The sequence below is a fragment of the Sapajus apella genome, unplaced genomic scaffold (genome assembly GCF_009761245.1).
Source record: "Sapajus apella isolate SASKATOON/1434 unplaced genomic scaffold, GSC_monkey_1.0 scaffold56, whole genome shotgun sequence".
Classification (NCBI taxonomy): domain Eukaryota; kingdom Metazoa; phylum Chordata; class Mammalia; order Primates; family Cebidae; genus Sapajus; species Sapajus apella.
In genome coordinates this window covers 9162168-9189167 of record NW_022436996.1, presented here as the reverse complement: position 1 = coordinate 9189167, position 27000 = coordinate 9162168, and the positions used below count along the sequence as shown (strand labels likewise).

The following is a 27000-nucleotide window of genomic DNA, read 5'->3' as shown; positions in this document are numbered from 1 at the left end:
GAAAAAAAAAAAAAAAAAAAAAACTTTCTGTTCCTTGAAGTTCTAAAATTGACAGAATTTAGCTGGGTCCAGTGGCTCACGCCTGTAATTCTAGCACTTTGGATTTTTGTTGTTATTGTTGTTGTTGAGATGGAGTTTCACTCTTGTCATCCAGGCTGTAGTGCAGTGGCATGATCTCGGCTCAATGCCACCTCCGTCTTCTGGGTTTGAGCAATTCTCCTGCCTCAGCCTCCTGAGTAGCATACACAACCATGCCTGGCTAATTTTGTATTTTAGTAGAGGGAGGGTTTCACAATGTTGGTTTGGCTGGTCTCAAACTCCTGACCTCAAGTGATCTGCCTGCCTCGACCTCCAAAAGTGCTGAGATTACAGGCTTGAGCCCCTGCCCCTGGCAATTTCAGGAAGCTGAGGCAGAAGGATTGCTTGAGGCCAGGAGTTCAAGACCAGACTGGGTGACAAGGTAAGACCTCATCTTTACAAAAAACACAAAAATTAGCTGGTATGATGGCATGCACCTGTAGTCCCAGCTACTTGGGTGGTTGAGACAGAAGAATCACTTGAGCTTGGGAGGTAGAGGCTGCGGTGAGCTATGATCATGGCACTGTACTCTAGGCTGGGTAACAGAAACCCTTTCTCTAAAAAAAAAAAATTAAAGGAATTTATAATTATAAATTATTCTATATCTTTATATATTATTTATTTAAATATATATTCTATAATTTTTTCGAGATGGAATCTCACTCTGTCACCCAGGCTGGAGTGTAGTGGTACAATCCCAGCTCACTGCAATCTCCACCTCCTGGGTTCAAGTGGTTCTTCTGACTCAGCCTCCTGAGTAGCTGAGACTACAGGTGCGCACCACCACACCTGGCTAATTTTTGTACTTTTTGGTAGAGACGGTGTTTTAGCATGTTGGCTAGGCTGGTCTCAAACTCCTGACCTCAAGTGATCCTCCTGCCTTGACCTCCCAAAGTAATGGGATTACAGGTGTGAACCACTACACCAGGCTATATCCTATAAATTCTAAAGAGAATGAAAAGGAGTTGCCAGCCTTCCTCTGGGATACTACATTTGTTTTTTGTTTTTCTCTGAGACAGTGTCATCCATGCTGGAGTGTAGTGGCACCATCATAGCTCACTGCAGCCTCGATCTCCCCAGGCTCAGGCCATCCTCCCACCTAAGCTTCCCAAGTAGCTGGGACTACAGGTGTGTACCACCATGCCTGGCTAATTTTTGTATTTTTACTAGAGACAGAGTTTTCCATGTGGCCCAGGCTGGTCTCAAATTCCTTGGCTCAAGTGATCCTCCTGCCTCCACCTCCCAAATTGCAGGGATTACAGGTGTGAGCCACTGTGCCTGTCCTAAATGTACTTTTATAATAATTACTTTTTAATATGTCAGAACTTCCTTATAATTAGACAGGTAAGTTTTTATATAAATGCACAAAGGTAATCACATCCTGTCTGGAATTTGTGTGTGTGCACTTTTTCTTAAAAATTTTAACAATCACATAGAACCTCGTAGAACTTGTTTTTGTTTGCAGATGCCTCCTTTTTCATAAAATTATGTCTTTGTTTTATAATAATGCTGTCTTTGCCGGGCGCGGTGGCTCAAGCCTGTAATCCCAGCACTTTGGGAGGCCGAGGCGGGTGGATCACGAGGTCAAGAGATCGAGACCATCCTGGTCAACATGGTGAAACCCCGTCTCTACTAAAAATACAAAAACATTAGCTGGGCATGGTGGTGCGTGCCTGTAATCCCAGCTACTCAGGAGGCTGGGGCAGGAGAATTGCCTGAACCTGGGAGGCGGAGGTTGCGGTGAGCCGAGATCGTGCCATTGCACTCCAGACTGGGTAATAAGAGCGAAACTCCGTCTCAAAAAAAAAAAAAAAAAATGCTGTCTTTTCTAATTTTTCTGAATGTGCTTTAAAAATTTATCTATTTCCTGAATTACATGATTTTTCCAGAATATATTTTCTTATCTTAATCTTTCCTTTTTGAGACAGGGTCTCACTCTGTCACCCAGGCAGGAGCGTAGTGCCGTGATCACGGCTCACTGCAGCCTTGATCTCCTGGATTACTCAAAGGATCCACCCACCTCAGCCTCCCCGAGTAGCTAGGACCATGGGCAGAGCCACCATGCCTGGCTCATTTAATTATTTTGTAGAGACCAGGTTTCACCATATTGCCCAGGCTGGTCTTAGATTCCTGAGCTCAAGCAATTCTCCAGCCTCAGCCTCCCAAAGTGTTGGGATTACTGGCATAAGCCACTGTGCCCAGCTGCTCTTTCTCTTTCATATAAAACTTTTTCCGGCCGGGCGCGGTGGCTCAAGCCTGTAATCCCAGCACTGTGGGAGGCCGAGGCAGGTGGATCACGAGGTCAAGAGATCGAGACCATCCTGGTCAACATGGTGAAACCCCGTCTCTACTAAAACTACAAAAAATTAGCTGGGCATGGTGGCGCGTGCCTGTAATCCCAGCGACTCAGGAGGCTGGGGCAGGAGAATTGCCTGAACCCAGGAGGCGGAGGTTGCGGTGAGCCGAGATCGCGCCATTGCACTCCAGCCTGGGTAACAAGAGCGAAACTCCATCTCAAAAAAAAAAAAAAAACTTTTTCCTTAAATATCTGATAACCTTTGCCTACTATTCATATTTAAGAATGCAGCAACAGACAATTAGGATCTCTGTGCAATTCACCATATAATTCTTTTATTGCAGAATATCTCTGGCCCAGTATTTCTCTGTCCAAAATATCGCACAGAAAATTGGTTGTGATATATTGTTTTATAGTAATGTCTGTGACAGTTTTCCCATAATTCAATTTTCTTTCATTCTTCAGAATTTCAGGTCATCTTTTTTTTTTTTTTTGAGAGTCTTACTCTATTACCCAGGCCGGAGTACAATGACATGATCTTGGCTCACTGCAACCTCCACCTCCCAGGTTCAAGAGATTCTCCTGCCTCAGCCTCCCCAATAGCTGGAATTACAGGCATGCACCACCAGGCCTGGCTAATTTTTTTTATTTGTAGTAGAGACAGGGTTTTACTGTGTTGGGCAGGCTAGTTGTGAACTCTAACCTCAGGTGATCTGCCTGCCTCAGCCTCCCAAAGTGCTGGGATTACAGGGGTGAGCCACAGCGCCCAACCAGGTCAGTTATCTTTTACATGAAACATGAACCCTCTGAAAATCAGTAATTCTTTGTACAGAGTACAACTCTGCTCCTAGGATATATACCATGAACACTCCACATTCACCTAATGTCACAAACAAGGCAGCCTTCACTTTTTCCCTGAAGTTGGACTTGTGTCATGTTTTTCTTTTGTTTTTTATTTTGGCATCATGTTTATTTTTAACTCTCCACACTAAATGGCTGTAATGCTTCTGATTATTTTGTCATAACTCAGCTTTTAGTCCTCTGATTAAAGTAGTTCTCATCTTCAAGTAGCATCTCTTTTAACTTCCAAATCTGTATCTCCTGCTCCAAACTCTTATCTAAGTTCTGATTCTGTACTTAGGGCTTCCAGGCTTATGTCTCTTCAAATGAAGTTAGCCAAATTTTGCTGAAATTATCAGCTTTTCCTTAGGGGGAATGATGCATAACCACTATGAAAGCAGTTAAGAAACTTCAGCATTCACATAAACAAACAAGATTCAGGAAAATTCATTTAATTGCTACCAGTTTACAAATAAATGAAAGAAAACCAAATCCAATAACATATGAGGCCTGCAACAAAACTCACTGGATTTAACCCACAGTTTAAGATCACACTCTGAGAAAAAAAACAAAAGTAGAATTAACATTTAATAGCCACCCCTCCTTTCAGCTTGAGAAAGGTACTGTAGGGATTTCCTTCTGTCTTAATTCAAGCTGGTATTTTATAGTGGGTTTAGCATTTGGGCAAACATTGCCATTCCTGAAGATGGCAGGAAGAATAAAGATCTCTTTTGATCACTGGATAGGAAACATAAAGCCGGACACAGTGGCTCATGCCTCTAATCCCAGCACTTTGGGAGGCTGAAGTGGGTGGATCACAAGGTCAGGAGTTTGAGATCAGTCTGAACAACATGGTGAAACCCCGTCTCTACTAAAAATATAAAAAATTAGCCAGATGTGGTGGCAGGCATCTGTAATCCCAGCTACTTGGGAGGCTGAGGCAGGAGAATTACTTGAACCCGGAAGGAGGAGTTGCAGTGAGCCGAGATCGTGGCACTGCACTCCGGCCTGGGTGACAGAGCAAGACTCTGATTCAAAACAAAACAAAAAATAAAAAAACAAGAAATTGGTGATTTTCCGAAGAGGAAATCCTTTGTGGTTCCTCATATTCCTAACTTGTATTACGCTCTTGCTCAGAGAAGGACACCTGCTCCTACAATCCATCTTCCAGCGGGTCTGGCTGCTGTTGCTGTAGATTCCCCGGCAATACCCATCCTGCTCAACGCTTTAGCTGTCCCACTCTGCCTCAATTCCAATCGGCCTCTATCATTGCAAACAGTTGGCTGAGTCTTTTCTTAACATCCAGCTCATCTGGAGCAGGACAGGATTTTGCATGCACTCTGATGTGTTCTGCAAGCTTAGATTTATAAATGAAGCCCTTCCCACAGTCGCCACAGGCAAAGGGCCTCTCGGGCCTGTGGATGCGCTGGTGCCTCAGCATGTGTCCCCTTTCCCGGAAGTTCTTGTCACACTCAGGACAGTGGAAAGGCCTCTCCCCTGTGTGCATGCCCTGATGACTGAGCAGCTGCGTCTTCAGGCGGAAACTCTTGTCACACTTGGGACACTGAAAAGGCTTCTCTCCTGTGTGCGTCCTGATGTGCTCGATGAGCTTCGAGTGTTTCACGAAGCCCTTGCCGCACTCACAGGAGAACGGCATCTCCCCGCTGTGCTGCAGCTGGTGGGCCTTCATGTCGGCCTTCACGCGATAGCGCTTGCCGCACTCCGGACACTGGAAGGGCCTCTCTCCCGTGTGCAGGCGCTGGTGGCTGAGCAGCTGTCCCTTCAGGCGGAAGCTCCTGCCGCACTCCGGGCACTGGAAAGGCCTCTCCCCGCTGTGCACGCGCAAGTGCTCCGTGAGCTTGGACTGTCTGGTGAAGCCCTTGCCGCACTCCCCGCACGAGAACGGCCTCTCCTTGCTGTGCGTGTGCTGGTGGGCTTTCAGGATGCCCTTCAGGCGGAAGCGCTTGTCGCACTCCGGGCACTGGAAGGGCCTCTCCCCGCTGTGCACCCTCAGGTGTTCGCGGAGCTTGCACTGGTAGGTGAAGCCTCTGCCGCACTCGCTGCAGGAGAACGGCCTGTCCCCGCCGTGCCGCAGCCGGTGGGCTCTCAGCATGCTCTGCAGGCGGAAGCTCAGCCCACATTCTGGGCACTGAAAGGGCTTCTCGTCCGTGTGCAGCCGCTGGTGCCGCAGCAGCTGTCCCCTCTGACGGAAGTTCCTGCCACACTTGGCACACCAGAAAGGCTTCTCCCCGCTGTGGACTCGAAGGTGCTCTGCGAGTTTACACTGCTTGGCGAAGCCCTTGCCACACTTCCTGCAGCAGAACGGTCTCTCCCCACCGTGCGCGTGCTGGTGGGCCTGTAGCATGCGGCGCAGGCGGAAGCGCCGGGGGCAGTGCGGGCACTGGAAGGGTTTTTCTCCTGTGTGCGTCCTGCAGTGGCTGGCGAGCCTGGCGCTCGGAGGAGAACGCTCGCCACAGGCTGGGCAGGAGCAGGGTCCCTCCGCGCCGTGCTGCAGGGCCTCCGTGTCCCCCTCCTGGTGGCCACTCCCTTCCCTGGCCAGGCAGGAGCCTGGCTTCTGTCCTGAGTGCACACTGCTGGAGGCCCCGCCGCCTTCTCTCCAGGAGGCCGGCCCCTCTCGGCTGTACTGGCACCGGCAGGCCTGCGTGTTGTCTACCGGGAGGGAGGGCTTGCTGCACCGGGTGCACTGGGCAGGCTTCTGCCGGAGGCAGTGGCTGGGACAGGCCCGCTCCGGTCGGAAGCACATTTCACTGTCAGCGCTCTGGAGGGGGCCCCTTCCCGTGTGGGCCGCCAGATGGCGCAGCAGACATGGCTTCCGGCGGAAGCTCTTACCGCTCATGCCACACCGGAAGTGCTTCTGTGCCCAAAGGCAGCTCCGCGGCAGCTGCATTTCTGCTCGCTTGTTGAGTTTCTCCCAGGCCCTACGTAGCCGGTCCTTCGAGTGGCCCCTCTGGTGCATTACTAAATGGTTGTTCTCCCAACAGCTTTCCCCGAAGACAGGACAAGGGTGCTGGGTGCTCTTCCAGGCAGGGACATCCTGCAAACCAGGGAGATCCAGATTTCTGGGACCTGGGATTCCTTCTTTTTGGGCTGATTCATTGGGGCCAGAGGCCAGTGGTGGAGGAGCCCTACCGTCATGTCTCTGTGGGCTCCCAAGGGTGATGCCTTGGTCAGGCCTGAAGGAAACAGCTTTCCTTTCTCCTAAAAGGGATCCAAAGGAACACGGGTTCTCAAGAGGATCTAACTGGAAATGGCTTTTAGTTTTTTCTGAATTCACAGCCTTCTGGCTTCCTGCAATTGAAAACAGAAATTGAGTCGGTATTCCTGTCCACTGCACAACTAACGATTCTCACAGTCAAGTCATCCACAAGAATGTCTTGTGGTGGCCTGGGAACCCAGCTTCCACTGAGCTACCCAACCATACAGTGTGGTCTGTCTTATGGCCAAAGTGAGTTTGGTTGAGTCTGCTGAAACTAAACTGAACAGACGTATCTTTTGATAATATCGAAAAATGGAAAATACAGGTTGCAAACGTAGAGTGTAAGCTCTGGAATCAGACTGCCTGCTTTTGAATCCTATCTGTCCACTGTGTAACCTTTGTCAGGCTAATCTCTTTTGGCTTCAGCTCCTTCTGTAAAAACATGAAAACAAAAGTATGGCGGTGAGAATTAAATGAGCTAATATGCATGAGGTGCTTGGCATGGTGGCTGGCATAGTGCATGCACTCTGTAAGTGCTGACTACTGTCATGACTTCAGAAACAGCAGATGTATCCCATTTTGATGTACAGACACACCCGGAGCCCTGAGCTGAGGATGGCAGTAAGTTCCCATCAGAGCCCTGACTAATACCAGTTACACATGATCCTTGAGCCATCGTATCTCTAAGACCTGGCAGCAAGGGTTGGTCCTATTTCTCCCTCCCTAACCCCATTTCTGCCAATGTTTCAAGAAGGTTTCTTGGAAATAATAACAGATGGTAGAAAGTTAAGTAATTTGTGGGGGAAAACCTTTATCTGCTTTTGAAAGAAGCAGATAAAAAATAAAACTGTCTGATAAGATTTCTTGAAACGATGCTCCCATTTGAATTTTTCATTCTGTACTTTAAAACTGATTTAAGAATCCAAAAATCTCAGACTCTCTCATCATGACAAGAAATGAAAGAGAAGAGCTAAGGTTGAAGTATTCAAGTAGACAACAGTCTCTAGTTAGGAAGGAAGCCACATTAGTCACAAAAATCTGGATAACCATGGGCCAGGCATAGTGACTCACACATATATTCCCAGCACTTTGGAAGGCTGAAGTGGGAGGACTGCTTGAGGCCAGGAGTTCGAGACTGCAGTGAGCTATGGCCATGCCACTGTGCTCCAGCCTGGGTGACAGCAATATCCTGTCTTAAAAAAAAAAAATCTGGATAACCAGTTTCTGCTGAGTTCTTACTATATATCAATACTCTCTCTCTTTACATATACACACACACACACACACACGTATTTTTTTTTTTTTTTTTTGAGACTGAATCTTGCTCCATCACCCAGGCTGGAGTGCAGTGGCATAATTTCAGCTCACTGCAAGCTCTACCTCCCAGGTTTAGGTAATTCTCCTGTCTCAGCCTCCTAAGTAGCTGGGATTACAGGTGCCCGCCACCACGGCCGGCTAATTTTTTTGTATTGATAGTAGAGAATGGGTTTCTTCATGTTGTCCAGGCTAGTCTAGAACTTCTGACTTCAAATGATCCACCTGCCTCAGCATCTCAAAGTGCTGGGATTACAGGCTTGAGCCACCACACCTGGCCTAACACCATGTATATTAACCAAGTCAGTCCTGTAACATGGGTACTTTCATTTTATAGATGAGGCATTGAAATACTGAAAGGTTCAATAACTTGCCCAAAGTCACAAAGGAAAAGCAAGATCCAGACATAGGCTCCAGAAGCCACATTCCTAACCGTTATGCTTCACTGCCTTTATCTAGAATATAAGAATCATCAAACCTCAGCTTGCCCAAACAGGATGACAAGATCAGAGAAGGGAAACAAGTCTAAACACCATGTCTTAAGATCAGGGCCCTGACTTGTTAATACTTACCCCAAAACAGCTGTTCCTCAAAACCTGTCTCTAAATGCAAATCAACAGAGGAACAAATTATGTTTCCTGATTTCTGTGATTCTCTCCAGTTCCTGAAGGGCTCTTCCCCCTGTTCAATCCAGTAGATTAGTTCTGGTTTTGGAAGTCCATCATCTGCACAGAGAAGTCAGACAGGGTAGTTTAGCTTCCTGAATTTAAAGCACACTAAGTTTCTCAATTTCTCAACATTCACTGCTGGGACAAAGTATGAGAACACATGTCAAAAAACAAAAAAACAGGTTGACACAAAGATGAGAAAACAGCCTACACATCCTAACAGTGCTTCCTTAGTCTGCCTGGGCATGTCAGAGCAGTTGTGTTTTAATTTTGTCATGGGCCCCATACATTTAGCAATGCTCTATTTTGTCCAAAAACAAAATGGCTAATGCTTATATATATTATATATTATGTTTATATGTATTATATATAAATAATATATATACATATTTATATTTATTGTATATATATATTTTTTTGAGACTGGGTCTCTCTCCAGTTGCCAAGGCTGGAGTGCAGTGGTGCCAACATGGCTCATTGCAGCCTCAACTTCCGGGGCACAGATGATTCTTTAACTTCAGCCTCTTTAATAGTTGGGACTACAGGCATGCACCACCAGGCCAAGCTAATTTTTGCATTTTTAGTGGAGACAGGTTTCACCATGTTGCCCAGGCTGGTTTTGAATTCCTGTGCTCAAGCAATCTGCCTGCCTCAGCTTCCCAGAGTGCTAGGATTACAGGCATGAGCCACTGCACCCGGCCTTCAATATTCTTTTTTTTTCTTGAGACAGAGTTTCACTCATGTTACCCAGGCTGGAGTGCAATGGCGTGATCTCGGCTCACCGCAACCTCCGCCTCCTGGGTTCAGGCAATTCTCCTGCCTCAGCCTCCTGAGTAGCTGGGATTACAGGCATGCACCACCATGCCCAGCTAATTTTTTGTATTTTTAGTAGAGACGGGGTCTCACCATGTTGACCAGGATGGTCTCGATCTCTTGACCTCGTGATCCACCCGCCTTGGCCTCCCAAAGTGCTGGGATTACAGGCTTGAGCCACCGTGCCCGGCCTCAATATTCTTTTTTTTTTTTGAGACGGAGTTTCGCTCTTGTTACCCAGGCTGGAGTGCAATGGCGCGATCTCGGCTCACCGCAACCTCCGTCTCCTGGGTTCAAGCAATTCTCCTGCCTCAGCCTCCCGAGTAGCTGGGACTACAGGCGTGCGCCACCATGCCCAGCTAATTTTTGTATTTTTAGTAGAGACGGGGTTTCACCATGTTGACCAGGATGGTCTCGATCTCTTGACCTCGTGATCCACCCGCCTCGGCCTCCCAAAGTGCTGGGATTACAGGCTTGAGCCACCGCGCCCGGCCCTCAATATTCTTAATAGTGATTTAATAAGAGCCAAATCATAGGGGTCCAATTTTAAAGCAAGTTGGTTATGGCAAAAATGTGGTCAAAAGGATTTTTTAAAATAATGCTTTCAGTTATTATTATTATTAATTTAGATAGGGTGTCACTCTGTCTCCCAGGCTGGAGTGCAGTGGCATCACAGCTTACTGCAGCCTCAACTTCCTGGGCTCCAGTGATCTGCCCATCTCAGCCTTCTGAGTAGCTGGGACTACAGGCAAGAGCCACCACGCCAGCTAATTTTTTTTTTTATTAGTTTTTGAGATGGGGCTCTCACTGTGTTGCTCAGGCTAGCCTCAAACTCCTAGGCTCAAGTAGTCCTACCACCTTGGCCTCTCAAAGTGCTGCAGTTACAGCGTGAGCCACCACACTTGGCCAGTGATTTAATTTATTAAAACTATTTCTAGCACATGGAAAAGGAGAAAAATATATAAAAATCTGGATGCCATCTAATTCTGTCAAATCCTACCATGCTGACACACTTCAGGTTTTTTGTTTTTTTGTTTTTGATAGGATTTTGCTGTGTCTCCCAGGCTGAAGTGCAGTGGTACAATCACAGCTCACTGCAGCCTCGACCTCCTGCGCTCAAGCAATCCTCCTACCTCAGCCTCCTGATACCTGGGACTACAGGCGGGAGTCCCCATGCTCAGCTAATTTTTAAATTTTTTGTAGAGACAGGGTCTCCCTAGATTGTCCAGGCTGGTCCTGGGATAAAGATATCCTCCTTCATCAGCCTCCCAAAGTGCTGGGATTATAGGCATGAGCCACCACACCCAGCCTACTTCATGTTTTTTAAAGATATGAGACTTTACACAGTTTAAGCCCCTGTATATCCCTCTCCAGAGGTAAGCACTACCCTGAATCTGGTGTATATTATTCCTATGTATGTTCTTATTTCAAAATATATACATAAAAATGTATAAAATATTGCTGGGTTTAAACTTTATATAACCATGCCACATCTTACTGCAACTTGCTGTTCTCTCCTCAAATTATATTTTCAAAATGTCTCCATTTTGGAACACTTGGCTTCATTTGTTTGATAGTCTTTGATTATATGAATATATCACAGTCTGTCTTTTTCTTCTGTTCCCTGGCATGCCTCTATGAATACACACATAAGCACTGACAGTTCTTGAAGTGAATTGCTGTATCATAGGATAAGCACATCTTCAACTTTACTGTATGTTACCGAACTCCAAAGTGGCTGTGCTGACTGACAATCTCAATAGAGTAGGAATGTTCACTTTGCTTCACATCTTGACAATACACGATGCTATCAGATGTTTTTCTATCTTGAACACAGTACCGCATAATAAGTCGTGCTATCTGATAGGACAATCACCTTCTATCTTGTTCCATAAGACTGTCTTCATTATTCTTGACTTGGTTCTCCCATGTTCTTTAGGATCAGCTTATCAAATTCCATGAAAAGCTCTATTGGGATTCTGACTGATCTTGCTTTGAATCTACAGATTGATTTGGGGAGAGAATTCACAGAAGGCACAAAGGCCCATGTAACTGACTGTTAGATTAAGAAGATGGGGATTCTCCCAGCTAGCCACAGTGGCTCACGACTGTAATCCCAGCACTTGGGGAGGCCAAGGCAGGTGGTTCACTTGACCACAGGAATTTGAGACCAGCCTGGGCAACATGGCAAAACCCTGTTTCTACCAAAAATACAAAAAATGAGGCAGGCATGGTTGTGTGCACCTGTGATTCCAGCTACTGGGGAGGCTGAGGTGGGAGGATCTCTTGAGCCCGGGAGGTGGAGGTTGCAGTGAGCTGGGATCACACTGCTGCAGTCCAGGCTGGGTGACACTGGGTGACAGTGAAACCCCATCTCAAAAAAAAAAAAGATGATAATGGTGATGGATAATCACAGGGATATGATGAAACCATGAAAAAAAGTTGTGGCCCAACAATGAAAACAGTGAAACAAATTAAAATGTCGCATAATTTTGTCTTTTTCTTTTTTTTTGAGACAGAGCCTCACTGTCACCCAGGCTGGAATGCAGTGGCACAATACTGGTTCACTGTAGCTTCCACCTTCTGGGTTCAAGCGATTTTCCTCCCTCAGCCTCCCAGGTATCTGGGATTACAGGCATGCACCACCATGCCCAGCTAATTTTTGTGTTTTTAGTAGAGACAGGGTTTCACCATGTTGGCCAGGCTGGTGTCAAACTCCTGACCTCAAGTGATCCACCCACCTAGGCCTCCCAAAGTGCTGGGATTACAGGTGTTGAGCCACCACACCTGGCCAAAATGTAGCATAATTTTGAACAACTGATAAGTATGACAAAAAGGGAATCCATTTGATCTTGATGCTTGGAACATTCTTAACAGGTTGGCACAGGGTTAATGACATAGAATTATATTTATGTCTCTATAGATTCATTTACTGCAACTGATTCTTCAGTAACAATGAAAATAATGTAATGTTTTCAGTTATATGTTTTAGAAACAATCCATAGATACAGCCTGTAAAACTTAACTATGGTAACAGAACAGAATATAAATATTAGAAACTTTGCAATATAAGGAAGTATGGCTGTCATGAATTGGCAGAAGAGATGAAGGGAAGTACTAGAGAACTAATTATTTTTATATACTGAAGGAGTCAAGAGATGAAATTGATGGAACACAAGCTAGAATCTTTTTTTTTTTTTTTTTAAAGAGATGGGGTCTCACTATGTTGCCCAGGCTGGAGTGCAGTGGCTATTCACAGGCGCGATCCCATTACTGATCAGCACGGGAGTTTTGACCTGCTCTGTTTCCAACCTGGGCTGGTTCACCCCTCCTTAGGCAACCTGGTGGTCCCATGCTCCCACTCCCGGGAGGTCACCATATTGATTCCGAACTTAGTGCGGACACCCAATTGGCATAGCACACTACAGCCCAGAACTCCTGGGCTCAAGCAATCCTCCCACCTCAGCCTCGGGAGTAGCTGGGACCACAGGCATGCGCCACCATGCCTGGCACAAGCTAGAATCTTAAACATATTATTTTAAATTACAAAGCTTACCAACAGAGGCACAGAAAACTATCAAAAACTGGGGAGAAGAAGACAGAAGAGTGTATAGCTGAGCTAATGCTTCATTTTTGATAGTAATTAATGCTTTCTAAACTCAATAAATCAAGATAGTTAGTATAAGCATATTTAGATTGGAGGAAGCCACTTTAAAAACAAACAAAAATGGCAAAAAAGAAAAAAAAAAAAAGAAAAAATAAGAAGGCCGGGCATGGTGGCTCACGCCTGTAATCCAAGCACTTTGAAGGCCAAGGTGGGCGGATCACCTGAGGTCGGGAGTTCAAGACCAGCCTGACCAACATGGTGAAACCCCATCTCAAAAAGAAAAAAAAAAGAAAAACAAACAAAAATGGTTAAAAGTGATTGCCTTCAGGTAGTTAACTGAATGTGGCGGTAAGAATGAAGCAGGAGACTGATCTTTCGCTTGATGCTTCTCTGAACAGACTGATTTTTTTTTAAATTATATTTGATAAATAAAAAGAAATATAAAAACCAAATAAGCAAAAAGAACATCCAATACCATAACCAGGCAGAGACAGCTACTCTTAAAACACTTCCTTGTACAGCCTTCCAAAATAAGTTTTCTGAAGTATTTAGACCCCACTGTAAAAGTTGTGAGGTAGGGATATCCTAGGTTAAAGACATACAGGGCACTTCAAGAATGTGTGCTAGGTGTGCTCCTATGTGGACGATCATGGCATCCTGACAGTAAGTCATGACTAAAGGCCCCTCATATATAATATTTAGTCACCCCATCACCTTACACTGCTCAAATATTCTCACACAACAACCTCTACCCTTGAGTAAGGATTAACAATGTTGACAAAAGTATTAACAAAAGATTACAGAGTAAAAATGTCCTTTGGAGAAATCTTGCTACCCAAAAAACAGGAGCACCAAGTGACTGTGACCCCTTACAGGATCCAGTTCCATGCTCTACCCACAAAGGTGAACAGGCCTTACCTAGAGAGCGGAGAGTCTCATAATTGCTTCTCATCACATGCTTGTAAATCTCCTTCTGCCACGCCTGTAGATCCTGCCATTCTTGCTCCGAGAAATAAATGGCAACATCCTCAAAAGTCAGAGGTAGCTGAAATTGTAGACATAAGACATACGCTTTCATGATTGCTTCAAAATGAATCCAGCTCCTTCTCCTTGTTAATTTAAAAGACTTCTGCAGTGGACAACTGTTTTTCGTTGTTCAGCAGCTTCTTCCCAGAGAACTACTCCTTCCCAAACTCCAATCACATCATTCTGCTGTTAACCACTACACGGCCCCCTCCATGTTTCATTATGTTTGTTCAAAGTATATGTACATATGTAAAGTATGGAATTTTTTTTTACAAAAATGGGAACAAATCACTTTGTAGCTTCATTCACTTAATATGTCACAGATATCTTTCTAGGTCAATAATATATATTGAGGCAAACTTATTTGTTTGGTAAAGTTGCATTAATATTCCATGAGTAGATATACCCCACTGATGGGACACATACTGTTTGTTTCACTTATAAAATACAGTGTTCTCACGTACCTCCTATCTATCAGTGCTTTTACTTCTGCAGGTTAAGTCTAAAAAGGTGAACTACTAGCTGGGTGCGGTGGCTCATGCCTGTAATTCCAGCACTTTGGGAGTCCAAGACAGGTGGATCACAAGATCAGGAGATCAAGACCATCCTGGCCAACATGGTGAAACTCTGTTTCTACTAAAAATGCAAAAATTAGTTAGGCATGGTGGCAGACACCTGTAATCCCAGCTATTTGGGATGCTGAGGCAGGAGAATTGCTTGAACTGGGAGGCAGAGGTTGCAGTGAGCTGAGATCGTGCCACTGCACACCAGCCTGGGAGACAGAGTGAGACTCTGTCTAAAAAAAAAAAGGATAACTACTAAATCAAAGCGTATACACATCTTCAGTTTTAATAGATAACATTAGATTGTCTTCCAAAAAGACAATTTACACATTTACCCTTGCTATTAACATGAGACTTCTTGTTTTTTTTTTTACACCTTTGCCAGCACAAGATGTTCTTAAACCTTATTTTTTTGCCAATGTGGGGCGGCAAATTGTATTTCAGTGTGTTAATTTACATTAATATGTGAGGTTGGAAATCCTAGCCAGAGCAATCAGGCAAGAGAAAACCCTAAAGACTCCTCCAAAAGACTCTCTTAGATTTGACAAATTCAGGAAAGTCTCAGGTTATTAAAAAAATGTATATAAATCAGTAGCACTTCCATACACCAACAACGACCAAGCTGAGAAATCGAGAACTCAGTACCTTTTACAATGGCTGGAAAAACAATAAAATATCTAGGCATACACTTGATATGGTTTGGCTGTGTGTCCCCGCCCAAATCTCCTATTTAATTGTAATCCCCAGGATTAGAGGAGGGGCCTGGTGGGAGGCAACTCAATCATGGGGGGTGGACTTCCCTCTTGCTGTTCTCAGGATAGTGAGTTCTTATGAGATCTGCTTGTTTAAAAGTGTAGCACTTCCCCCTTCACTCTCTCTCTCTCTCTTTCTCCTGCTCCAGCCATGTGAAGACGATACCTGCTTCCCCTTCACCTTCTGCCACGATTGTTTAAGTTTCCTGAGGCCTCCCTGAGAAGCAGAAGACTAAGGAGTTACCAGCAATTGGTTTTGAATTTTATTGCTTTTCTAAAAACTGCATTAGAAAAAATGCAACACGCGCAAATTTGTTAGTATTGTTTAATATTTATGTTTATTATAGTTGACTTAGATAAATGGACACTTCCTAAGGTTCACAAGTAGGAGTACGTAAATTATATATTTGTTTAAAATACTCTAATTACATAAGCATACATCCCACTTTTTATTGAACTGCAACTATTATTGCTGTATGTCCTTATTTTCTATGGGTATTAATCTTGTTTCAACTTTATTTTTGAGATGGAGTCTGGCTCTGTCGCCAGGCTGGAGTGCAGTGGTCGGATCTCGGGTCGGCTCACTGCAACCTCCAGCTCCTTGGTTCAAGCTATTCTCCCTGCCTCAGCCTCCTGAATAGCTAGGATTATAGGCATGCGTCACCACACCCAGCTAATTTTTGTATTTTTAGTAGAGACAGGGTTTCATCATGTTGGTCAGGATGGCCTCGGTCTCCTGACCTTGTGATCTGCCCACCTCAGCCTCCCAAAGTGCTGGAATTACAGGCGTGAGTCACCACACCCAGCCTAATTTTTATTTTTATTTATTTAATTTTATTTTGAGACAGTCTCACTCTGTTGTCGAGGCTGAAGTGCAGTGGTGTGATCTTAACTCACTGCATCCTCTGCTTCCCAATTCTCCTGCCTCAGCCTCCTAAGTAGCTGGGACTACCTGTGTGCGCCACCACCTTTTTTTTTTTTTTTTTGTATTTTTAGCAGAGATGGGGTTTCGCCATGTTGGCCAGACTGGTCTCCAACTCCTGACCTCAAGTGATCCATCCACCTTGGCCTCCCAAAGTGCTGAGATTACAGATGTGAGCCACCATGCTTAGCCTCTTCATCTTTTATTTAATTTTTTTTGAGATGGAGTTTTGCTGTTTTGCCCAGACTAAAGCAGCACGATGTTGGCTCACTGCAACCTTCTCCTGCTGGATTCAAGCAACTCTCCTGCCTCAGCCTCCTGAGTAACTAGGATTATAGATACCCACCACCATGCCCAACTAATTTTTGTATTTTTAGTAGAGATGGGGTTTCACCACATTGGCCAGGCTGGTCTCAAACTCCTGACCTCAGGAGATCCACTTGCCTTGGCCTCCCAAAATGCTAGGATTACAGGCGTGAGCCACCAGGCCCGGCCAAAAAAAAATTTTTTTTTTTTTAATTTTAGGTTCAGGAGTACATGTGCAGGTTTGCTATATAGGCAAATTACTTGCTGTGGGGGTTTGGTGTGCAGATTGTTTCATCACCCAGGTAATAAGCATAGAACCATTAAGTAATTTTTCAGTCCTCATCTTCCTCCCAACCTCCACCTTCAAGTAGGCCCCATTGTTATTTCCTGCTTTGTATCCATATGTTCTCAGTGTTTAGCTCCCCCTTATGAGAACATGTGATACTATTTTTCCTGCATTACTTCACTTAGGATAATGGCCCCCAGCTCCATCCATTGTTATGCAAAGGATATGATTTTCTTTGATGGCTGCACAGCATTCCATGGTGCATATGTACACTTTCTTTATCCAGTCTACCATTGATGGGCATTTAGGTTGATTCCACATCTTTGCTATTGTGAATAGTGCTGCAATGAACATATGCATACATGTGTCTATATGCAGAACAATTTGTATTCCTTTGGGTATATATTCCTTTGGGTATAATGGGATTGCAGGCTCAAATGGCAATTATGGCCAGTTGCAGTGGCTCATGCCTGTAATCCCAGCACTTTGGGCAGCAGAGGCAGGCAGATCACCTGAGGTCAGGAGTTTGAGACCAGCCTGGCCAACATGACAAAACCCTGTCTCTACTAAAAATACAAAAATTAGCCGGGTGTGGTGACGGGCGCCTATAATCCCAGCTATTTGGGAGGCTGAGGCAGGAGAATCGCTCAAGCCCAGGAGGCAGAGGTTGCAGTGAGCCAGGATGCATCACTGCACTCCAGCCTGGACGATAGAGTGAGACTCCATCTCAAAAAAAAAAAAAAGTTAATTCTGCTTTAAGAAATCACCAAACTGCTTTCCACAAAGGCTGAACTAATTTTCATTCTTACCAGCAGTGTATGTGTTCTCTTTTCTCTGTAACCTTGCCAGCATCTGGTTTTTTGCTTTTCTGTTTTTTAAACTTTTTAATAGTACCCATTCTGACTGATATGAGATGGTACCTCATTGTAGCTTTGTCATTTTGGTTCTGATTTGTATTTCTCAAATGGTTAGTGCTGCTGAGCATTTTTTCATATGCTTGTTGGCCATGTGTATGTCTTCTTTTGAGAGGTGTCTGTTCATGTCCTTTGCCCACTTTTTAATCAGTTGTTTTTTGCTTGTAAATTTAAGTTCCATGTAGATTCTAGATATTTGACCTTTGTCAGATGCATGGTTTGCAGATAACCCATTCTGTAGGGCCTGTTTACTCTGCTGATAGCTTCTTTTCCTGTGTAGAAGCTAATTAGTTTAATTAGGTCCCATGTGTCAATTTTGTTTTCATTGCAATTGCTTTTGGAGTCTTCATCACAAAATCTTTGCCAGGGCCTATGTCCAGAATGCTATTTCCTACGTTATCTTCCAGGGTTTGTATAGTTTTAGGTTTTACATTTAAGTCTTTAATCTATGTTGACTTGATTTTTGTATATGGTATAAGGAATGGGCACAGTGTCAGTCTTCTGCATATGGCTAGCCAGTTATCCCATCACCATTTGTTAAATAGGCAGTCCTTTTCCCACTGCTTTTGTTGACTTTGTAGAAGATCAGGTGACCGTAGGTGTGTGGCATTATTTCTGGACTCCCTATTCTGTTCCATTGGTCTATATGTCTGTTTTTGTACCAGTACCATGCTGTTTTGGTTACTGTAGCCTTGTAGTATAGTTTGAAATTGGGTAGTGTGATGTCTCCAGCTTTGTTCATTTTGCCTAGGACTGCCTTTGCTATTTGGGCTCTTTTTTTGGTTACACATGAATTTTATTTTTTACATATGAATTTTTAAAGTTTTTTTCAGCCAGACACTAGCTCACACCTGTAATCCCAGTAATTTGGGAGGCCAAGGTAGATTAATTGCTTGAGCCCAGGAGTTTGAGACCAGTCTGGGCAACAGAGCTAAACCTCATCTCTACCAAAACAATAACAAAATCCAGAAAAGTTAGCAGGGCATGTTGGCACATGCCTGTAGTCCTAGCTACCTGAGAGGTTGAGGTGGTTGAACTGCTTGAGTCTGGGAGACAGAGGTTGCAGTGTGCCTCTACACTCCAGCCTGGGCGACACAGCAAAACCCTGCCTCAAAAATAGACAAACAACAGCTGGACACAGTGGTTCACACCTGTAATCCCAGCACTTTGGGAGAGCAAGGCGGGCAGATCACCTGAGGTCAGAAGTTTGAGACCAGCCTGGCCAACATAGAGAAAGCCTAGCTCTGCTAAAAATACAAAAATTATTGGGCATGGTGGTGCATGCCTGTAATCCCAGTTACTCAGGAAGCTGAGGCAGGAGAATTGCTTGAACCCAGGAGGCAAAGGTTGCAGTGGGCCAACATCGCACCACTGCACTCCAGCCTGGGCAACAAGAGCAAAGCTCCATCTAAAAAAAAAAAAAAAAAGAAAGAAAGAGAGAAAGAGAAAGGAAAGAGAAAGAAAGAAAGGAAAGAAAAAGAAAGGAAAGAAAGAAAAAGAGAAAGAAAGAAAGAAAGAGACAAAAAACATAGTTTTTTTCCTAATTGTCATTGGTAGTTTGAGAGGAATGGCAATTAATCTGGAAACTGCTTTGGGCAGTATGGCCATTTTAACAATATTGATTCTTCCTGTCCATGAGCATGAAGTATTTTTCCCTTTCTTTGTGTTATCTCTGATTTCTTTGAGTAGTGTTTTGTAATTCTTGTTGTAAAGATCTTTCACCTCCTTGGTTAGCTGTATTGCTAGGCATTTTAGTCTTTTTGTGTCTACTGTGATTGGAACTGTATTCTTGATTTGGCTTTCAGCTTGGATGTTGTTGGTGTATTGTAATGCTACTGATTTTTGTACACTGATTTTGTATTCTCAGACTTTGCTGAAGTTGTTTATCAGATCAAGGAGCATCTGGGCACATCATGGGGTTTTACTACGACTTCCTCTATTTCTATTTGGATGCCTTTTCTTTCTTTCTCTTGCTGGATTGCTCTTGCTAGGACTTCCCATCTTTTTGTTATATTCACTGTGAAATTTAGAGTTGTTTTAAAAACTCGAATGACTCCTCTATATTTGTTTTAGTGTGTTTAGTATTGCTATAAAGGAACACCAAGGTGGGGTAAATTTTAAAGAAAAGAGGTTTATTTGGGTCACAGTTCTGCAGGCTGTACAAGCAGCATAGCACCAGCGAAGGTCTCAGATTGCTTCTGTTCATGGTGGAAGGTGAAGGGGGCCGGGCCCAGCGGCTCACACCTGTAACCTCAGCACTATAGGAGGCCAAGATGGGTAGATCATCTGTCAGGAGTTCAAGACTAGCCTGGCCAACATGGTAAAATCCTGTCTCTACTAAAAATACAAAAATTAGTCAGGCTGGTGGCAGGGGCCTGTAATCCCAGCTACTCAGGAGGTTGAGACAGGAGAATCACTTGAACCCAAGAGGTGGAGGCTGCAGTGAGCTGAGATCACGCCATTGCATTCCAGCCTGGGCAACAAAGCAAGACTCCATCTCAAAAAAAAAAGAGCTCGCACGTGCAGAAATCATCACACGGCGAGAGGAAGCAGGACAGTGAGACTGAGGAGTGGATGTATCAGGCTCTTTTTAACCCGCTCCCTCAGGAACTAACAGAGGATAGCACCAAGACATTCATGTAGGATCCACCCCCCATGACCTAAACACCTTCCATTAGGGCCCACTTTCAACACTGCAGATCCAATTTTGACACAAGGTTTGGGGACAAATATCCAAACTGCAGATGTAGCAACACTTAAATCAAATTCATTATTTTAAGTTTAATGAAACATAGTCACTTCTGCTATAATGCTTGTTTTGAAATGTGAATTTGTTTCAACATGATTGCTGTATTAGGAGACAATATATTACAAAATTTTGCATTTGCTCATGTGCAATTTTGTCTATAAGAAACACTAGATTAGTGGTTCTCAATCAGAACAATTTTGTCCCCGGAGACATTTTTTATTGTTATAATGGGGGGGGACCTACTGGCATCTAGTGAGGAGCAGCTAAGAATACTGGTAAACATCCTACAATGCACAGGACAGCCCTCAAAACAGAAAATTATCCAGCACAGGATGTTAGTAGTGGCAAGGGTGAGAAACTTTGTGAACTATGTGAACAAACAGAACTGAGCTGCCTAGACATACGTAAAATGCACACATGCAACACATTTCAAACATCAGATTACCCTGTGTTATGACCCCTGCCTATCCACCTCTGGGGTCACAACTTTCCATCTCATTCAGATACCCTTCCTTTCACCACTTCACAATAGCTTAATTGCAACATTTGTTATACCCACTTCCACAAGCACATTTCAGGTAGTTCTTTTAGGGTTTTTTTTTGAGATGGGGGGGTCTCACTCTGTTGCCCCAGCCAGAGTGCAGTGGTGCCAATACAGCTTGCCGTAACTTTGATCTCCTGGGCTCAAGTGATTCTCTTGCCTTAGCCTCCCGAGTAGCTGAGACCACAGGGATATGCCACCACGCCTGGCTAATTTTCTGTAGAGAGGGGTCTCACCATGTTGCCCAGGGTATTTTTGGGGTGTGTGTGTGTGTGTGTGTGTGTGTGTGACTGAGTCTTGCTCTGTCACCCAAGCTGGAGTACAGTGGTGTGATCTCAGCTCACTGTAACCTCTGCCTCCGAGGTTAAGTGATTCTCCTGCCTCAGCATCCCAAGCAGCTGGGATTACAGGTGCCCATCACCATGCTTGGCTATTTTTTGTATTTGTAGTAGAGACAGGGTTTTACCATGTTGGCCAGGCTGGTCTTGAACTCCTGATCTCAGGTAATTTGCCCCCCTTGGCCTCCCAAAGTGTTGGGATTACAGGCGTGTGCCACTGCACCTGGACTGCCCAGGCTTATTTCAGTTTTTAAGGCAATTAAGATTAGTTATTGATCAGCCGGGCGCGGCGGCTCACGCCTGTAATCCCAGCACTTTGGGAGGCCGAGGCGGGTGGATCACGAGGTCAAGAGATCGAGACCATCCTGGTCAACACGGTGAAACCCCATCTCTACTAAAACTACAAAAAATCAGCTGGGCATGGTGGTGCGTGCCTGTAATCCCAGCTACTCAGGAGGCTGAGGCAGGAGAATTGCCTGAACCCAGGAGGCGGAGGTTGCGGTGAGCCGAGATCGCGCCATTGCACTCCAGCCTGGGTAACAAGAGCGAAACTCCGTCTCAAAACAAACAAAAAAAAAAAAAAAAAAAAAAGATTAGTTATTGATCATCAAAGTGCATAAAACTGCTTTTAGGTTCTAATCCTTTCTTGTTAACAGTTCACAGATGAAAGTTTGATTACTGCTTGCCTAACATTTCGCCCAATAAGCTCTGTGGTTTTTACTGCACAATTTTGCATAGTACTACGATTTTTGGAAATGCAGATGCAGTATTATTGCAGAACTGAATGTATGTTTAAACTTCGGTGTTAAAGAACCCATTCTCTCCTCTTCTCTGATTAAAATTCCTTAGCCTTAAAATGCTTTTTAAAAATTTTTTTAGAAGTTTAAAGATCCAGAAAGTTTCAGAGAAAACTATAACAAGCATCCTAGTAGTCACCACTGATTTAGCAAGTTTAACATTTTTCTTCAGAGTTCCTTTTAATGAAATAGAATGGAACGGATGAAACTCAAGTTCCTGTGGTTCCTCTCTTCAATCACTTTCTGATATTGTCACATTCTCCTTCCTTTGTAAAGGCAAACATTATCATTAATATGTGCACTTTTCACTTCATTTTAATATACATACGTATCGATAAATAATATTACTTTGTGTCTTTTATACATAAATACTTTATTATACTGCAACTTGTAGTCTTCCCTCAAAATCAACATTTTGAGATCTGTCCCTGTTGATTATATATAGAGCTAATTTATTTTAATTTTGTATAGTGTTCCACTGTCTGAATGTTACAAGTTTGTTTGTTTGGTTTTGAGACAGAGTCTCGCTGTGTCATCCAGGCTGCAGTGCAGTGGCACAATCTCGGCTCACTGCAACCTCCACTTCCCGGCTTCCAGCAGTTCTCCTGTCTCAGCCTTCCAAGTAGCTAGGACTAGAGGTTCATGCAGCCACACTTGTCTAAATATTTTTGTATTTTAGTAGAGGCAGGGTTTCACCATATTAGTCAGGTTGGTCTCAAACTCCTGGCCTCAGGTGATATGCCTGCCTTGGCCTCTCAAAGTGCTGGGATTACAGGAGTAAGCCACTGTGCCTGGCCTGAATGTCACCAGTTTTAAATCCATTCTTTTATTCATTAATCATTTCTTTTCAGGTCTATAATTTCGCTATTTATATCCTTTACACACACACACACACACACACACACACTATATATATATATAGTGTGTGTGTGTGTGTGTGTGTGTGTGTGCGCGCGCGCGCGAAACTTCACCTCCAAAAAATAACTATATATACAGGCTGGAGTACAATGGCTTGATCTCGGCTCACTACAGCCTCTGTCTCCCCAGTTCAAGCGATTCTCCTGCCTGAGTCTCTCAGGTAGCTCAAATTATAGGAGCCTGACACCATGCCTGGCTACTTTTTGTATTTTTAGCAGAGATGGGGTTTCACCATGTTGGCCAGGCTGTCGAACTCCTGACCTCAGGTGGTCCACCCATCTAGGCCTCCCAAATTGTTAGAATTACAGGCGTGAGCCACCGTGCCCGGCCTTATCCCCACATTTGTATTGGGTTACTTATCCTTTCATTTGTTGTATTTCCTTATATAACTTACATATTGATTATTGACTATGTAATTAAATACTTTGCCCTTGCCTGTGGCTTGCTTTAAATTTTTGTTTATGCTATCTTATACAGAAGTTTTCAATTTTAATGCAAACATAACAATATTTTCTTAGGTCTCTTTACTTTTTGAGTCTTAAATTCTTTTCTATGCTGAAATCACAGATGCTCTTGCCTGAACATCTCAAGTTCTTTTATGTTTAGATTTTTAATTCATCTAGCATGTATTTTTTTTAATGGTATACAATAGCAATTTATGTTTTTTCTTACCCCTCAAATGGAAAAGTCAGTGGTCCCAAGTTGGTTTTTGAGGTCTTTGTATTAGTTTCCTAGGACTGCTGTATCTAAGTACCACAAACTGGGTGGCTTAACGTAATAAAAATGTGTTCTCTTATAATTTTGTTGACCAGAGTCTGAAATCAAGGTGCCAGCAAGGCCAGGTTCTCTCTGAAAAGCTCTAATTCCTAGAGTCTATGGAAGGATCGGGTCCATATCTTCCCCTTAGCACATTAATATGCTTATGTATGTATGCATGTACTCTTTTTCTTTTCTTCTTTTTTTTTTTGAAACGGAGTTTTGCTCTTGCTACCCAGGCTGGAGTGCAATGGCGCAATCTTGGCCCATTGCAACCTCCACCTCCTGGGTTCAAGCAATTGTCCTGCCTCAGCCTCCCAAGTAGCTGGGACTACAGGCGTGCGCCACCATGCCCAGCTAATTTTTGTATTTTTAGTAGAGACGGGGTTTCACCATGTTGACCAGGATGGCCTCGATCTATTGACCTCGTGATCCACCCACCTTGGCCTCCCAAAGTGCTGGGATTATTAGGCGTGAGCCAACGCGTATGGCCGTCTTTTTCTTTTCTTTCTTTTGAGATGGAGTCTTACTCTATTGCCCAGGCTGGAGTGCAATAGCATAATCTCGGCTCACTGAAACCTCCGCCTCCCAGGTTCAAGCTATCCTCCTGTCTCTGCCCCTCTAATAGCTGGGATTACAGGCACGTACCATCATGCCTGGCTAATTTCTGTATTTTTAGTAGAGACAGGGTTTTGCCATATTGGCCAGTCTGGTCTCCAACTCCTGACCTCAGGTGATTCACCTGCCTCCGCATCCCAAAGCGCTGGGATTACAGGACTGAACCACCAACCCCGGCCACTCATTCATTCATTCATTCATTTATTTTGAGACGGAGTCTCACTCTTGTTATTTATATATTTTGAGATGGAGTCTCACTCTTGTTGTCCAGGCTGGAATGCAATGGGGCGATCTCGGCTCACTGCAACCTCTGCCTCCCGGGTTCAAGCGATTCTCCTGCCTCAGCCTCCCAAATAGCTGGGATTACAAGCGTGAGCTGCCACGCCCAGCTAATTTTTGTATTTTTAGTAGACTCGGGGGTTTCACCATTTTGGCCAGGCTTGTCTTGAACTCCTGACCTCAAGTGATCAACCTGCCTCGGCCTCCCAAAGTGCTGGGATTACAGGCGTGAGCCACCACGCCCGGCCTAATTCATTTAATAATCAGCAAAAATCCTCAACAGAAAAGTTTACAAGATAAAAATATCCTCTAAACTTCGATTTTAAGAAACCACTAACTTAAATTTTTGTATCCTCTTCTATTCCTTCTCATGTATCATCTTACATTCAACACAAACCACCTTGGAAAATACATTCTGACACTGAAGCCCCCGTCAAATACCATTTCAACCACTCGGAATCTAAAATCTTTTGGAACAGCCGTTCTGACTTCGATGACTATGATGTAAAACTGGTTGACAGGTAACATCCACCTCTGGCCTCAGAGCTTTTATCCTTTCCACCATCTGCCAGCCTCGCCCAGGCTCCTCCCCGTTCCTTGGTGGGCCTCGGTCCACGCTCGGCTTTGCCAGGGGTTTGGCAACAGACAAGCCCCGGGAGCGGAAGCCACCAGCTCCCCGCAGGGCCCGGACTCCACACCCCCAAACGAAGCGGCCTGCAGACTCGGTCCTAGCCGTGCACCGCGGCCGCCCACGGGGCCCCCAGGACACTGGCTAGCCCGGAACCCGAGGACCCACCCCAACCCCGAAACCGGGCGTCCACACAGGCCAGCCCGCTTACCCGAGGCGGCTCCGCCATGGCCCCCGCCGTCCCGCCCGGCCCTGGCAACGCTGAGCGTCCTCGGCAGCTCCGCGGGAACCAGCCCCACCGCGCACGGACTCCCCTTCCACTCCGTCCCAACCCGACTCCGAGGGACGGCCCAGACGGTCCCCAATCGAAGCGCCGGCCAGGCGCGGTGCACGCTGGGACTCGGCGCCGGGTCGCGGCAGCCGCTCCGCCCCACAGCGCCCCCTGCGAGCGGGAGGAGCGCCGCCGTCCAGGGGTCGGGACTAGGTGGAGGGGTCTCCGGGCGCCCTCCGTGCCGGCCGCGGCATTCCGGTCTTTGAGGGACCCTCGGATTCCCGGGATCTACGTGGAGGGAGGCAGTAGCAGACGAGCTGAGGGAGTTTACGCATGGGGAAACGGAGGCACATGGAGATGGAGAGAGCAGGGACAGGAAGATGCGCTCCACAGAAGCCCAGACCGAGAGGCAGCGAGAGGGGAGCGTCCGGACTCCCAAGGCCGCCCCCGAGTCAGGGATGAGCACGAGGGCTTCGTCTGTGAGCGGGTCCCGGGAACCCAGCGAGGCCGGGCAGGGGGCGGGAGGCGCGCGCTGCCCGAGGCGGCCCGGGGTGTCCGTCCCGCCGGGGACATGGAGGCCCTGGGGTCCCCAGGCTTGTCCCGTTGGGGACGCGGGGGTGGGGTCCGCCCACCACGCCCGGTCCCCGTGGGTCCAGGGCCCTTCTGGGCTCCCCGGGCTGCCACGCTCCCTCTTTGGCAGAGAACGGCCTCGAGCAGAGACACCTTGGGGAAGCCACCCCAGCTTCGGGGCCGCCTGCGGGACTCAGGGTCTCAGGGTGGCCCAAGGATGCGGGTCGGGCACCCCCGGCCCTGGCGGGAAACAGACAGAGCGGGAGGAGAAGACAGAGGAGGCCGTGACACAGGGCGTGAGAAACACGGGAACGCAACAGGGGAGAGGTGGGAAGACGCAGGAGAAACCAGGGAGAGACAGAAAGGAGAGAAAGGGTGAGGAAGGGGGTGGTGACTGTGCGCAGAAAATCAACCTCGCATTCTGTCCTGGTCGTGTCTTAGGTGTCAGGCTAAAGTAACAAATGAAAAGTGTGCAGTTGGGAGAGGGCGTCCATGAGAAATAAAATAGTCCCCGAATAGGCGAAGGAGCGTGTGCACATCTGTGTTTGCCACTGAATCAAGACGTGTACATGCACCTTACTGTTGAACATTTTTTATTTTTACAAATGTTGTACGGTACAATTTTTTGTATGCATAGTGCTATGAACTTTTAACTATGAACTTAAAAAAAATAGTTTTAAGGTATATAGAAGTATAACTTCTGGCCGGGTGCGGCGGCACATGCCCATAATCCCACCACTTTGGGAAGCCAAGGCGGGTGGATCACCTGAGGTTGGGAGCTCCAGACCACCCTGACTAACATGGAGAAATCCCATCTCTACTAAAAATACAAAATTAGCCGGGCATGTTGGCACATGCCTGTAATCCCAGCTCTTCGGGAGTCTGAGGCAGGAGAAATGCTTGAATAAGGCAGGTGGAGGTTGCAGTGAGCTG

The 27000-nt window shown here is 45.5% G+C and overlaps 1 protein-coding gene and 1 long non-coding RNA gene across 2 annotated transcripts; one reads left to right on the top strand and one right to left on the bottom strand.

Moving 5' to 3' along the window:
- Nucleotides 1–4206: 4206 nt before the first annotated feature.
- On the bottom strand, nucleotides 4207–25621 carry ZNF786 (zinc finger protein 786). Its single transcript, XM_032245117.1, has 4 exons — nucleotides 25438–25621; nucleotides 13752–13878; nucleotides 8318–8470; nucleotides 4207–6523 (listed from the first exon to the last, which is right to left on the bottom strand). Exons 1-4 carry the CDS (start codon nucleotides 25453–25455, stop codon nucleotides 4461–4463), a joined length of 2361 nt encoding a protein of 786 aa, XP_032101008.1. The 5' UTR covers nucleotides 25456–25621; the 3' UTR covers nucleotides 4207–4460.
- LOC116527910 lies at nucleotides 17745–21435 on the top strand. The gene is made up of 3 exons (XR_004258784.1): nucleotides 17745–17920; nucleotides 19292–19297; nucleotides 21424–21435. It is a non-coding gene; the product is annotated as an uncharacterized LOC116527910 (long non-coding RNA).
- Nucleotides 25622–27000: the final 1379 nt, after the last annotated feature.

Coding starts and splice junctions, on each gene's coding strand:
- ZNF786 (XM_032245117.1), bottom strand. Junction 8,471..13,751: donor TGAGACTCTCCGCTCTCTAG/GTAAGGCCTGTT, acceptor TTCTCTGTGCAG/ATGATGGACTTCCAAAACCA. Junction 6,524..8,317: donor TGAGGAACAGCTGTTTTGGG/GTAAGTATTAAC, acceptor TTTCAATTGCAG/GAAGCCAGAAGGCTGTGAAT.